Raw genomic sequence first — 12,908 nt, forward strand, 5'->3', positions numbered from 1 at the left:
AAGAGAAAATCTTTAATGAATTCTATGTTCTGGATTTTAGCTTCAACAAAGATAATAGTATCATCAGCAAAGCTAAGGAAAGGAATTATGCTTCCATTGGGAACAAGAGAAATGCCTATATGACCGTCCGGTTCAGCTGCTACCTTTGTCATTTGTCTGGCAAAAAATTCCATAGCAAGTATAAAAAGAAAGGGAGCGATGGGGTCACCTTGACGTAGTCCACATGTCGGCTCAAATTCCATTTCTGGTTGGTTATTAACTAAAACAGAAATTCGAGGAGTAGTGATGCATTGTTTGATGAGAGCTATCCATTTGTTCGAAAAACCAAATTTGCTAAGAACTTTGAAGAGAAAGTTCCAATCCAATTTATCATAAGCCTTTTTCCATGTCTATCTTTACATCCATAAGATTATTCTTCTTCTTATTGTGCTTGTAGAAAGTGTGGAAAATTTCATGAGCAGCTAATATATTGTCATGGATTATTCGACCTTCCACAAATCCACTTTGGAAAGGAGAGATAATTTTTGGAAGTAAAGTTTTTAGTCGGTTAGCCAGAATTTTTGATATAATCTTATAAGATGAATTACATAGTCCAATAGACTTATAATCATTGATGTTTATAGGTACATCCTTCTTAGGTATTAGGGCTATAAACGAATGGTTCCAGTGCGCCAATAGATGTCCAGAATGAAAGAAAGCTTTTATAGCTTCAAAGAGGGATGGTGATATGTATTTCCAGAATCTTTTATAGAAGTCAATTGGAAACACGTCAAGGCCCGGGGTTTTATCCGGAGGTTGCTCAAAAACTGCAGTTTTAATTTCAGCAAGAGTTGAAATTTTGGTAAGTTGTAGATTTTCCTCATCCGAAATGAGCGCAGGGATAATAGAAAGTTCTGCCATCGAGATAGATGTGTTTGGGTTGGAAGTTAATCTACTTGCTAATTTTGAGGTAATGTTCTCCGAGATTTCTTCTTGAGAATAGAGTATAGTATTATTCTTTGTCTGAAAGGAATGGATAGCTTGACGATATGTTTTGATCTTAGCTATGGAGTGAAAGTACTTAGTATTTTGGTCATTAAGAGCATGGTGCTTAATCTTGGCTCTTCTTTTCCAGAATTTATTATTGAATTTCAGAAGAGCTGCTTGTCTATCCGAATGATTTTTTATTTTTCTACTGAGGTAATTGTTCCCGGGGTCTTGTAACCACTGAGAGTAAAGATTTTCGAGTATCTTTTCTGAATTTGTGAATTGAGAAAAGTTGTGATTGATATTTTTCTTAGCCCAATTTTTAGCGTAAGATTTAAGAATGCGCAGTTTTTGAGAGAATTTAAACATATAGGATCCAGTAAGTTTATATTTCCAAACTTTATTAACCAAGGCTTCAAAGGATTTAATATCGCCCCAGGTTTGTTCATATCTAAAAGGAAGTTTGATAGAACTAGATTTGTTGCCAAGAGTGATTGTAATTAAGCAATGGTCCGAGGAGGAGAAAGGGTGATGTTTTACCGCGTTATTATTAGATAACTGGGTAAGTGAGGCATGAATGAGTACTCTATCAAGTCGTTCGAAAATGTTTTGATCAAAATTTCTAGTTTTCCTCCAAGTAAAAGGAAATCCTTCAAAATTTGTATCTATGAGCCCTAGGTCTGTAATAAGGTTGTTTAGTCGGTCAAAATTTCTTAAGTAAGGATTTATACCTCCAAGTTTGTCTAATGGAGAAAGGATATCATTGAAATCACCCATTAGAACACATGGAAGGTGTAAATCCATAATTTCCTCTTTGACAAAATTCCAGTAATCATTTTTTAAGTGGTCTCTAGATGGAGCATATAGAAGAACTAGTATAAAGTTAATATTATTAATGTTACAGATTAGAAAAATAGTATTGTTAATAGCTTTGTATAAGGAAATGGTTCGAGTTGCAAAAGAGTTCTTGATTAGGACCCATAAACCTCCCTTAGTACCATCAGCTGGACAGGTGAAGCATTTATCGAATCCTAACCTTTTAATTTCTTCTGTGGTTGGATTATTCATAGATTTTGTTTCCGATAAGCTAAGAATGTCAAGTCTATTTAGTCTCTGAATATATTTTATATGAGTAGTAAAGTTTGGATGGTTAATGCCTCGAACATTCCAATATCTGATATTCATAATAAGTTGTAATTGTAGTCTGCTACAGACTGGGGATTGCTATGGCCCAAGTTGTTAGTATTCCAGTTTTCCAAATTTAGACTAAGAGCCCGAATCAATCGGATTGTTGGGCCCTGATCAATGTAAATTTTAGAGTCCATTTGAGTTATATTACAAGTGATGTATGCTGGATTTGAACTGTAATCTTTCCGATTGTAGATTTCATAGATTCTGTATGTGACTTCTAAAACCGAAGAAAGGCCATCAGAATTTTTGTCAAAAATATGCTCATATGAATAACTTTTGATCTGTTCCTTAGTAAAAGATGCATGTATTTTTATGTTGATCAATTCAAAAAAATTCCTGCATAAGTGTTGCCAGAAATTGTTCAGGATGTTCAACATGATCACATCAAGGTTCAAAGTAATGTGCTCATGCGTATAACAATTGGTCTGTAAATTACTATAAGATGCATGTATTTTTAAGTTGATCAAGTCAAAAACTTTCCTGCATATTAGTTGCCAGAAATTGTTCAGGATGTTCAAAATAATCACATCAAACTTTATAGTCGAATGGCAGTATTTGAAATCAGAAGTTATAGATAGAGTCCCAGTGGAAGTACATAACTTGTCAATGATAGGTTCAAGGGTTGGTTCAGTGTTGAAATAAAAGATTCTGCAGAATGTATAAACTAAGCAAAGAGTAAAGACCTGTTTCCAGCTAAGTTTATACAAATAAAAGGTAAGATAATTATTGTGATTGATCCACAGATACTGCAACTTCTGTAGATCAAATGGCTTTCACCAATGTTCATGTGGCTTTCGCCGATGTTCATGTGGCTTTCGCCGATGCTCATGTGGCTTTCCGCCAACAGAATAAGTAAAAAATGAGGATGGAGAACACGCAATCCCTCACTAAGCAAAAACCATAGGTAACTAAACAGCAAAAACCAGAGAAAATCCACAGTTAATGTTAATTCACAGGACCGCGAGAGCGCCCAAAACCAGCCATAAATCGGAAGATTAAGAGTCGAAAGGGCTAGAAAACATACCTGATCCGACGGGACCTGCAGCTGGACCTCCATCGAACAACACCACCAGCATTCTAACAGACCACCCTGCAGGAGACCGAACCCTACAACAGAGAGGATACGAGGCAGACACCGGGGAGAACCACCTGCAGGTGTCGACGGCGAGGAAGGGGCAGGACAGCGAGGAAGTAGTCCAACTCCAGCCCATTGGGAGAGGGAACGAGCACCACCGCACCACCACCGAAGAACTCACCTGACGTGCTGCGAGGACGGGAAAGGCAAGAATGGCACCTGACGTGCTGCGAGGACGGGAAAGGCAAGAATGGGACGACAAGGGGCATCAGACGGAGGCGGCCACCAAGGCCGGGACCGCCGGGAGAGGAGACCATCTGGGTGAGCAGAGAGCAGCACCTCCCCAACCCACACCAGGGAAGATGGCCATCGAAAGGAAGGATCGGAGGGCAAAGAGAGGCAGAAATTGCAAGAAGCGGCTGTAGGAGGAAGAGATGGGCTAGGGTTTTGGGTTATTCGGTCATTTTTTAGTCGACATTCATTGATCAAGATACCGAGATTTGCTGTAGCTAGTATACAATTCATTCATCCTGACAAAACTATAATCGGACAAAAGCCAATATCACACACTAACACTGGTGTAATCGTGATTACACAATAAGACTATAAACAAAATCCACCTATACAAAAATAATACTCAGAGTTCAATTCCCGTTCCGTTACATATTCGACAGCAATAACACAAGCTTCTATAAATGCTGAAAATAACATCCTTAATACTGACCCCAGTATAAATTTAAGCAGCACCAATTTGCTCACTCAACACCTGAATCTGTCACGAGTTTAAACGCGCATATATGTCAAACTAAAACACGGATTTCAAACAATACAATGTAATACAAGATGTTACCTTGTTTATAAGTAAGTCGATCTGGTCTCTGTACATCGCCTTTACGTCTATGAGGTCAGCTCGGAGTTCTTCCAGCTATACACCAATGCTTTACTGTTAGCCGCTTATATTTTATCAATTACTTCATTTACTCATTTATTACTATTTAATACCTCTTCATCACGTTCACCCATCAGTTCAAGTGCAGCAGCATGCCTTCGTCTTAAAGCTTCTAATTCTGCACGAATGCCAGCTAGTGCGCCTGCCTCTATCCGCAACTTCTCGCACTACAAACAATTCAATGATTCTCAGACAAATAATAGACTTGAGAAGATTCAGAACACGCGGATAAGTATAGGAATTTATTACTTGTTCAGTCATTTGAACTAACTCCTCTGCAAGAGAGTCCCTTATTGACTCCATTGTTACCTGAAGAAAAATAAATCAACAATCAATCAAGCTGCTTCAGTTTTATGTCATTTTAGGAACTTTCACGAAAAAGTATTACCAGGCGTGACATGTAAGAAGAGAGTTCACCATCCTTTTGCCTAAGAGCAGCTTCGAATGAACCTGGGTTCGTGGTTTTCAGATAATATGAACTCATGTTTGTTTCTCCGGAATTTCTCCTCTCCAATAAATTATCTGGAGAGTCTAGTGATGCTTGCAGGAAAAAACTTTCTTCGCTGTTGCTAATGCTGCTAGAAGTTGGAAGTCTATGCATCAATTTTCCTGCAATGATCAATCATGTTTAATGCACGATTAGAGCATGATTCTATGCAGAAAAAATGAGAGTAGGGTTAATGCAATACCATTTTCAGTGATGGAATTCTGCTTTGTAATTGGACTGTGATCTGAATGTTGGGCACGAACTGTTCTCTCCAGCTCTGACCTGGCAGTTTTTTCGTGTTCCAGTTCCTGCATATTTACAGATAAAAGAAGATTTAAGTAAATAAAACATTCAGATTGTACAGCATAAGAGGATAAGATATATGAGACATGACCAAAATGAAATATTAATTTTTAAGGCAGAACTTCTCCTATGGTAACAGAGAGGGCCTGTTTGGCATTCATATCAGGATATAGGATATATTCAAATATTGATATCTAGTGTTTGGTATAAAAGAGCATATGGATATCAGAGTGATATCTTTCAGGATTTTGGAGTGTTATTTTGATACCTCCTAGAAATTTGGTATATCACTCGTACCTATATCTGATACCTTAATATAAAATAGATCCATATCTTAATGTCCATAGCAATACCTCCTTGATATAAATACCAAACGAGCCCTAAGTTATGAAATAAAAACATAGTGTAACCTGCTCAAGAAGTTCCCTATGTGCCAAAGATTCTTGCAACTCCTGTTTATGCCTCTTTCTAAGTTCCCTGAGCTCTTCTTCAAGCTGATTTACACGTCCTTCATTGGTATCAGATTCCTCTTTTGCTGCAAGGTACTCTTGCCTATTCTCAGCTGCTCTTTGTCTCTCCTTTTCAAGTGACCTAGTAAGCTGTGTCTGCTCTGCTCTAAGGCACGATATCTGTTATTGTATAACACCACCAGAAGTTACAAACTTGTCAAGTAAAATCTTAACCACAGTGAGATAATAGAAACAGCTAATTGAGAAACTAGCCTGAGCTTCGAGGACGTTAATTCGTGATAATGTTTGAGATAACCGCTCGTTTATAGATCTCTCCCTCTCTTCAGCTGATGCAGCTTTCGCTTCAGCTTCCTGCGTGAACCATGGTTTGATGTTGAACTAACAATAGAGAAGTTGTTGAGTAATAGAACAGGCCCAATAGGCCCATTTATTGTTAGTAGGGTTTACTAGTAGCTTTAGGTAAAAATCAGGTTTAGCAGTAAGGGATCAAGAAGAACGGCAGTGTTCTATCAATAATTAAAGTGAGTTTTTTTATTCATCCTCTGTCTAACAGAAGCGTAACTATATATATGAACTAGACAACTAAGTGCCCACTAACAGCACTAATTAACTACTACTAACCCTCTAAATTAACCCAGGAAATGAAAAATTAGTACTAGTTACAGTATGCTGAAATTAATGAAATCTAAGGAACTGTATATAAACCTGAAGTCGGAAATTCAAAGTTCTCTCCACGGAAGCCCAAACTTCGGCCCTTCTGTCTGATGTCTCCTGTAAATTGACATTCAGAAAATGATTAAATGCACATAAGAGTGAAAAGGCAATTCACTACACCGTGAAACACAAAAAAAAATTAGAAGGAACCTTCATAGCTTCAATTTGCCTCAAGAGAGGTCTAGTGGATTCCGGAACTTGTGTAATCAGCTCCTCACACCTACGCTCACTTGCCTAATTATCACAGTAATACAGAATTAGCAATCATAATCATATTCAAAAGAATATATCTTCTTTAGAACCGACACTCACTTGATATCGTCTTTGGAGATCCTCCATGTCCCTACGCAACATATCTTCTTTAAAAGCAGCCTGCAATATAATAGGATTCCATAACACTTAGAATACATTTAATGATTAGTTTTTTCTATCTTAATTCAGTAAATTATGTTATACTCAAACGTACCTGTTGCTCTTGTCTGGTTAAAGTTTGTCTTAGTTCCTCAAGTGCTTTAACTAACATTTCTTCACGCTCACTAGCAATACTCAAACGGGTTTCCAATTCAGTACGGGCTTCATTATTGACACGTGCTTCTGCCAATGCTTCGGCCTCTTTAGCTGCATTGAGTGCATTAACGTAGTAATCCTTCTGTGTAGTGAGCTCTGCTTGATGTTTTTCAATCGTTTCCTGGAGCAGCCTTTCTGTTGCTGACTTGTCTTTCTTTATGCTTTCTACTTTGTTTTCTTCCACCTGAGAAATAGATAACAGAGATCTTGTGTTCTTATTCAAGCTCTCAAAGAGATCCAAGCTGTAAGATCTAGTATTGCACTTGAAACAAATAAACAATTACAGATTCATATCAGCTTACACCAGTGATACTTATAGATTGCATCCCTTTTTTCAATTTTAATCTGTAGATCCTGAAATCTCTTTGTCATATCAGGTTTCAGTATCAAATTAAATATGCACTAGTATATGTACTCGTGTCTTGCACGGTTTCGTTTAAAAAGAACTATATATATAACAAATAGTAAATAAAGATCTTAAATACCCAAAAAATATAGATGAAAAAAAATAAATGGCCAAGAGAATTGAAGATTAAAAAATAATGATGCCATTATTATACAAAAAGATGAAGATAAAAGGTAAATGTTTATATGAAACATGCTATTATCAAGAAATTTGACAAATTTTATTTATAAATTCGAGATTAGGAAAGAGTAATTACTAGGAATAAATAACAAGGGTTGATAAGTAAATGCAACAAATCAAATGATGATGTATTGATTGGTTGATGAGTGAGATGGTCCATGGCTGAACAAAATACTAATTGCTTGACAGATTCATAGCTGTCACTCAACTTTTTGCTTCCACCAAAACTACCAATACATAAAAAAACATATATTTACAACTGATGTTCAATTGCTTATAATTTTATTTAGCCGGTTTGATTCTGCTGACATAAGGCGATAATTTGCAGACTAATTAAAAATGTTAAGAGAGTTCTTTTTTTCCTGAACGGGTAACCCCAAGTCACCTACACATGGTTGAATGGGAAATTGGGTATATATATAGTGCATGTCAATATGTCACAAAACATTTGTTTGAAACAAACTCAACTCAAATTACCTGTAGCTTGGCAAGCAAACCCTTCTTTTCTTCTTCAAGCTCTCTAACCTAGCTTACAAAAAATGCATGTTAAAGCAACGGATATTGTAAAAGAGATCACATACATTATTCTCACAAATATAGAAATAATCAGGACTAAAATGAAAACCTGTGCTCGCAACTTCCTAATCGTAGCTTCTTGAGTGGCTTGCTTCTTGGAAAGCTCTTCACCTACAATGTAAACAATTTCATTGTGATGCATGAATAGACGTTGCTCATTCTGGCAAAATAGACAACAGATTTGAAACTAATTAAAAAGGTTTACTTCATATTTTATGCAAATAAGCCATGAACAAAGAAATTGACTTGGTCTCTTTTCAAAGCATAACGTTGCCTATAAGAAACAGAGATACTCTACTTTTTTAAATAACATAATCAAGTCAAGCAATAATTCCTTTAAATGTTCCAAAATCATCTGAGTTTGTTAACAGTGTTTTTTCCATCACATAAGTAACTGGGGAAAACTTGAGAGAGACAGGAAAGAGCTACATATACAAAAGAAATTTTTTTTTTCCTTGTCAAATACCTCCCACGGTGCCCAAATGGATGAAGAAAATTATTTGGAAATGGTACATTATGTTATTTGTATATTAAATAATTCAAGCATACAAAGTATCAAGATTTCAAAATTAAGGAAGAAAATATTAGTTGTGCATTCAAGCTCACCTTCTGCCATAATTTGATTAATTATTTCATCCTTTTCTTTCAATAAAGCAGCTGCATCACTTTTTTTATTCTGCTCTCTGCGTAATGTATCCCTTTCCCTGGTAAGAGAATACACCTGAAATAATTTGCAGATAGAGACATATGAAGCAGTTCTATATACAAAATAAAATGAAAACGATTATTTTAGCAGTTATGCAGTTCACTGAACGGCAAAAAGATGTGGCATAGAGTATTCAGTCACCAGCTACTTGTGAAAAAACACTTAGTTTCTTTTAGTACAAGAAGAACAACACTTTCAAATTATGCATACTCATTTTAGGGCATGAAACAACCAAGCAACTAAAAAAATTTAGGCCACTTGTTTTTCATTTCGTCTTTAAGCTTATCAAGAAAGCCATTTTGCTGCTTTTAAAAAGTGTCTCAGGGGAAGAATTTTGCCTTTCTTTCAAGAGTTGCAACCCTTTGATGGTATTCCTCTCGCAGGGACTCAATTTCCGCTGCTTCGCTTGACTTCCTCTATCATCAAAACCAATTCCATGCCAATGATTAATTAACAACAATGCAGGAAAAAGTTTAATATTGAAATTTATTTGCACAAATTACAACTATAAAGATAAATTTCAGACATGATTATCCTACACTGAAAGACATGACCAGATCTTGCAAACAGAATAATACAACAGAATATTACAAAATATAAGCAGAATAATACACATCTTATTCCCGAAAATGTGCTCCAAGATCGTACAGTTAATGCATGAATACTTGTTCCCTTTAAACCTGCTCCTTTTTTTCATTTATAAACATCATACTATAGTACATTTATTTTAGTTTTACACCCCTGTACATAGTGTTATACACTATCATCACTTTCATGACAGCTTCACTGTTGCGAGTCAACATAAAGCACAACATTTCCGTCTCTTTCTACTGATCTTATCACTAGCATACGGTTTTTATATTCTATTCAGAGTTTAGATGGCATAACAGACTTAATTACGACCAAGCAATTTAGTATATATAAATGAAAGAGAGAGAGACCTATACTAGTAGCAGCACAGAATATTACATTTTCATGTAAGGTAAAATGAGATCAAGGATCAGGATTCAGGAGTACATAGATACAGTTGGAGGCCCAAAGCAATCAGTCTTAGAATCTATAAGTGACTCAAGTAAAAAGCTACAAATAATTATGGATCGTAAATTAGGTTATCAATAAAGCATAGGTGATAGATAGCTAAAAAAAGGTTCACAAATAAGAAGTACCCTTAAAAGACAATTTTACATCAGTTATATCATGTTAAAGAATGTTATAAATTAGTTTTTCCCATTTCCATATCTTAATGAGGGTGCATGAATTATATTCGCTCTAATTACTGGAAGAAAAGAAGAGAATAAAGATAGAAGTCCCAAATTATTAGAGAAAATATCACCAAGGAAACAAATGTAAGAAATACATGATATTGACTTACCCGCAAATCCTCAACTAGAGCTTTCAGATGTTCATTTTCATTCATCATCTTTGCAATCTCATCTGCTTTAGACTGAAAAGACAGCAACATTCTTCAATATTGCTTTAGACTGAAAAGACAGCAAGATTAAATGCTCAATCATTACAAGATATATGCAATACCTGAGCTTGCTTTGCTGCTCCTTGCAGAGCAGTTTCCATCATTTTCATGTCTCTCTTCAGTTTCTCCAGCTCAGCGGCAGCATCAACAGATTCGGTCACACTGGGTAATGAACTCAGTTTATTCTCACCACTACCAATTAACTTAAATTCTGTTTCAACGTTATTTTCAGATTCACTGATAACGGCAGAGCTTGTTTGTGATGCTTCATTTTCATTGTCCACGGGTGTTACTGTGAGCATATTTGGGCCTTCTACAGTATGAAGTGCCTCTATGTTCTGCTCTTCTGTGTGATCAGTAGTATTTATGATTTCATGAGACTCTTCCAATACTACACTGTCATTCTCAATTTGATGTTCTTGATCAGTTTCTACCTTTACTTCAATGGTTTCTGAATTTACTGAAGACCCACCATCAACAATCCTCCCTTGATCCACCTGTTTGGCAGAATCAATCGGTTCAAGTTCCCCTGAATTAGAGTTCAACTCTCTTGTTTGAAGCGAGATGGATTCAGAATCCAGTTCCTTGGAGTTTTCTATTGAATCAATATTTGAAGAATCCGGAGTTTCTACTGACATATCAGGGATTTGTTGATGAGGTTGTTCCACATCAATGGAGGAGTTCTCTGGATTACCACTATCATTATTCTCTTCTAATGAAGGGGATAAATCTTCTTTAGTAACTGACTGCTCTGTAATTTCAGATTTACTTTCTCCCTCCCTCATCTCAGCTTGACTTTCATCATCCCTTGCCTCAGCTTTACTTACTTCATCACTCATCTCGGCTTTATTTTCTTCATCCCTCATCTCGGCTTTATTTTCTTCATCCCTTATCTCGGTTTTATTTTCTTCATCCCTCGGCTCAGCTTTATTTTCTTCATCAGTCATCTCAGCTTTATTTTCTTCAGCCCTTGTCTCAGATTTACTTTCTTCATCCTTCATCTGGCTGGTGGTTCCTCCAGATTCTGAATCTTCAGGAGCTTCAGCTTCTTTTTGGCCCATAAAGGCCATCACAGGATCAAACAAAGCTTTCCTGTTATTACTGGAAGACCATGGCCCAGAAGCTGAGACAAACAGAAGAAGAATTCTCTCAAAGCAATCCCTTTTATCATATTTTACACAAGCATGCAAATGCAAAAATAAAGCACTTCAAAAAATAGCATAATAGAGTTGAACGCAGCAAACAAACTAATAGCTAATGTTAGCTGTTTGCCTCAATAACTTCACAGATGTTGGTACTCTGCATATGTTTGTAAATTTCATCTGCTTTCTATCCTATTATAATTCAAATCCTAATATCCTACCAGTATGCCATTGTAGCAATTCATAAATCTAATAACTTTAGGCAATGATATATATACCCTAATAACTAGAAGGCTTTCCAGCTGCTTACCTTTTGCTGAAAGGGTGGAATAGGGCAATATAGCTTATAACTCTAAAACATCTTACTATTCCAGTAGAAAAACAGAAAAACATTTCATAAGTAAGACCCGTAAGCAGAAGAAATGGAATTCTGAGTGATCATGAGGTAAAAGATTGTGGAGTAACATATACTTTAAGGACTATAATGAGCATTGGATCTTCTATATGCAGCTGAGCCCGAGCCAACATAATAGTGACACTGAATCACAAATAAATGATCACACAAACAAACTATTAGTAATTTCAGCTAACTCAGACACTTAACAGAAGGAATTTTAAAAATTGTAAAGGTCCCCTGATCAGATGCTTCAGATTCATAGTATAGAAAATAGATTAGGTGAAAAGAAGAACCTTCACTGCTGGACTCGGCATTCTCTCCATCGAAAAGAGCAGTATCAAAATTGCGTTCAATATTCTTTACACTCTCGCTGAGCTTATTCACTGCCCCCGCCAAATCCAAATTGCTTAACGAAACTCTCCCCCCGAACCAATCCATCTTCTACCTACCAATATAACAAAGTACTTTGATCTCAGATATATCCCTTCCAGATCCTGCAAAAGCAGAACCAAATCAAACTCGGAGAAAAAGAAAAGGAAAAAGAGGTAAGGATCATCCTCAAGAATTGGAAGTAATTGAACTTTAGGTCCATCAACGGAATAAACTAGAAACACAACGTAATTTAAAAACCATACACAAGATCAACCGCAAAGATCCGTCGAAGAGTTTCTGAGATGCGATTGATGGAACCAATTGCTTACCGTAGTAGGAAGAGAAGATCCGATTAGCACAGAAACATCCACATTGACAGAGAGATGAATCACATGAGATCGAGAGGAGAGTAACGAGGGAACCGACACCGAAACGGTGCTAAGTTAGAGATTCAGATGAGCTGAGTTTGTGGACTCCAACTCTCTGCGTAGCGAATTGCAGAGAGATCTGGGGTTTCTCACCGTCATCTCCTTTTATCATTTGTATTTGTAAAGAAACCAGGAAACGTATGACTAAACGGCGTCGTTTACCCTTCTTCACCTGTTCCATGCTGTTCGGATTTGCATGTAGCTATTCACCTTATTGCTAATCATAAATCATCGGGACGGCTAAACATCGCACCAATTTTTTTCTATCTATCGTACAACGGTTCATCACATGAGGTATAATGGTGGCTCATCACAGGGGAGGAATTGTGTGGCTCGTCACGAATGATCCAAGCATGACTTGTTACGAGTGGCACCTCAGCAGCTCGTTACAAATGAGTAGGTGTGGCTCGTGACGAGTGATACAAGCATGGCTCATGAACAAGGCAAGCTAAAATGTGTTTGGAGGGATTTTAGGGGTTCGTAAGTACTTTAATTGGTTCTAAATAAT

At 36.6% G+C, this 12,908-nt stretch overlaps 1 protein-coding gene across 1 annotated transcript; it reads right to left on the reverse strand.

Annotated features, from left to right (window-relative positions):
* Nucleotides 1-3,968: 3,968 nt before the first annotated feature.
* LOC141247494 (uncharacterized) lies at nt 3,969-12,499 on the reverse strand. Its single transcript, XM_073669225.1, has 22 exons — nt 12,494-12,499; nt 12,302-12,410; nt 12,046-12,204; nt 11,514-11,519; nt 10,124-11,184; nt 9,963-10,034; nt 8,929-9,006; nt 8,491-8,605; nt 7,934-7,995; nt 7,786-7,833; nt 6,622-6,906; nt 6,468-6,527; nt 6,306-6,389; nt 6,147-6,212; nt 5,694-5,792; nt 5,382-5,600; nt 4,871-4,976; nt 4,570-4,790; nt 4,431-4,490; nt 4,235-4,348; nt 4,083-4,157; nt 3,969-4,004 (listed from the first exon to the last, which is right to left on the reverse strand). The coding sequence occupies exons 1-22, from the start codon at nt 12,497-12,499 to the stop codon at nt 3,969-3,971; spliced, it is 3,141 nt and encodes a 1,046-aa protein (XP_073525326.1).
* Between the last annotated feature and the right edge of the window lie 409 nt (nt 12,500-12,908).

This window comes from Phyllobates terribilis, unplaced genomic scaffold, assembly GCF_046119375.1.
Source record: "Phyllobates terribilis strain yellow unplaced genomic scaffold, ASM4611937v1 Scaffold_3047__1_contigs__length_92827, whole genome shotgun sequence".
In the NCBI taxonomy this organism is placed as follows: domain Eukaryota; kingdom Metazoa; phylum Chordata; class Amphibia; order Anura; family Dendrobatidae; genus Phyllobates; species Phyllobates terribilis.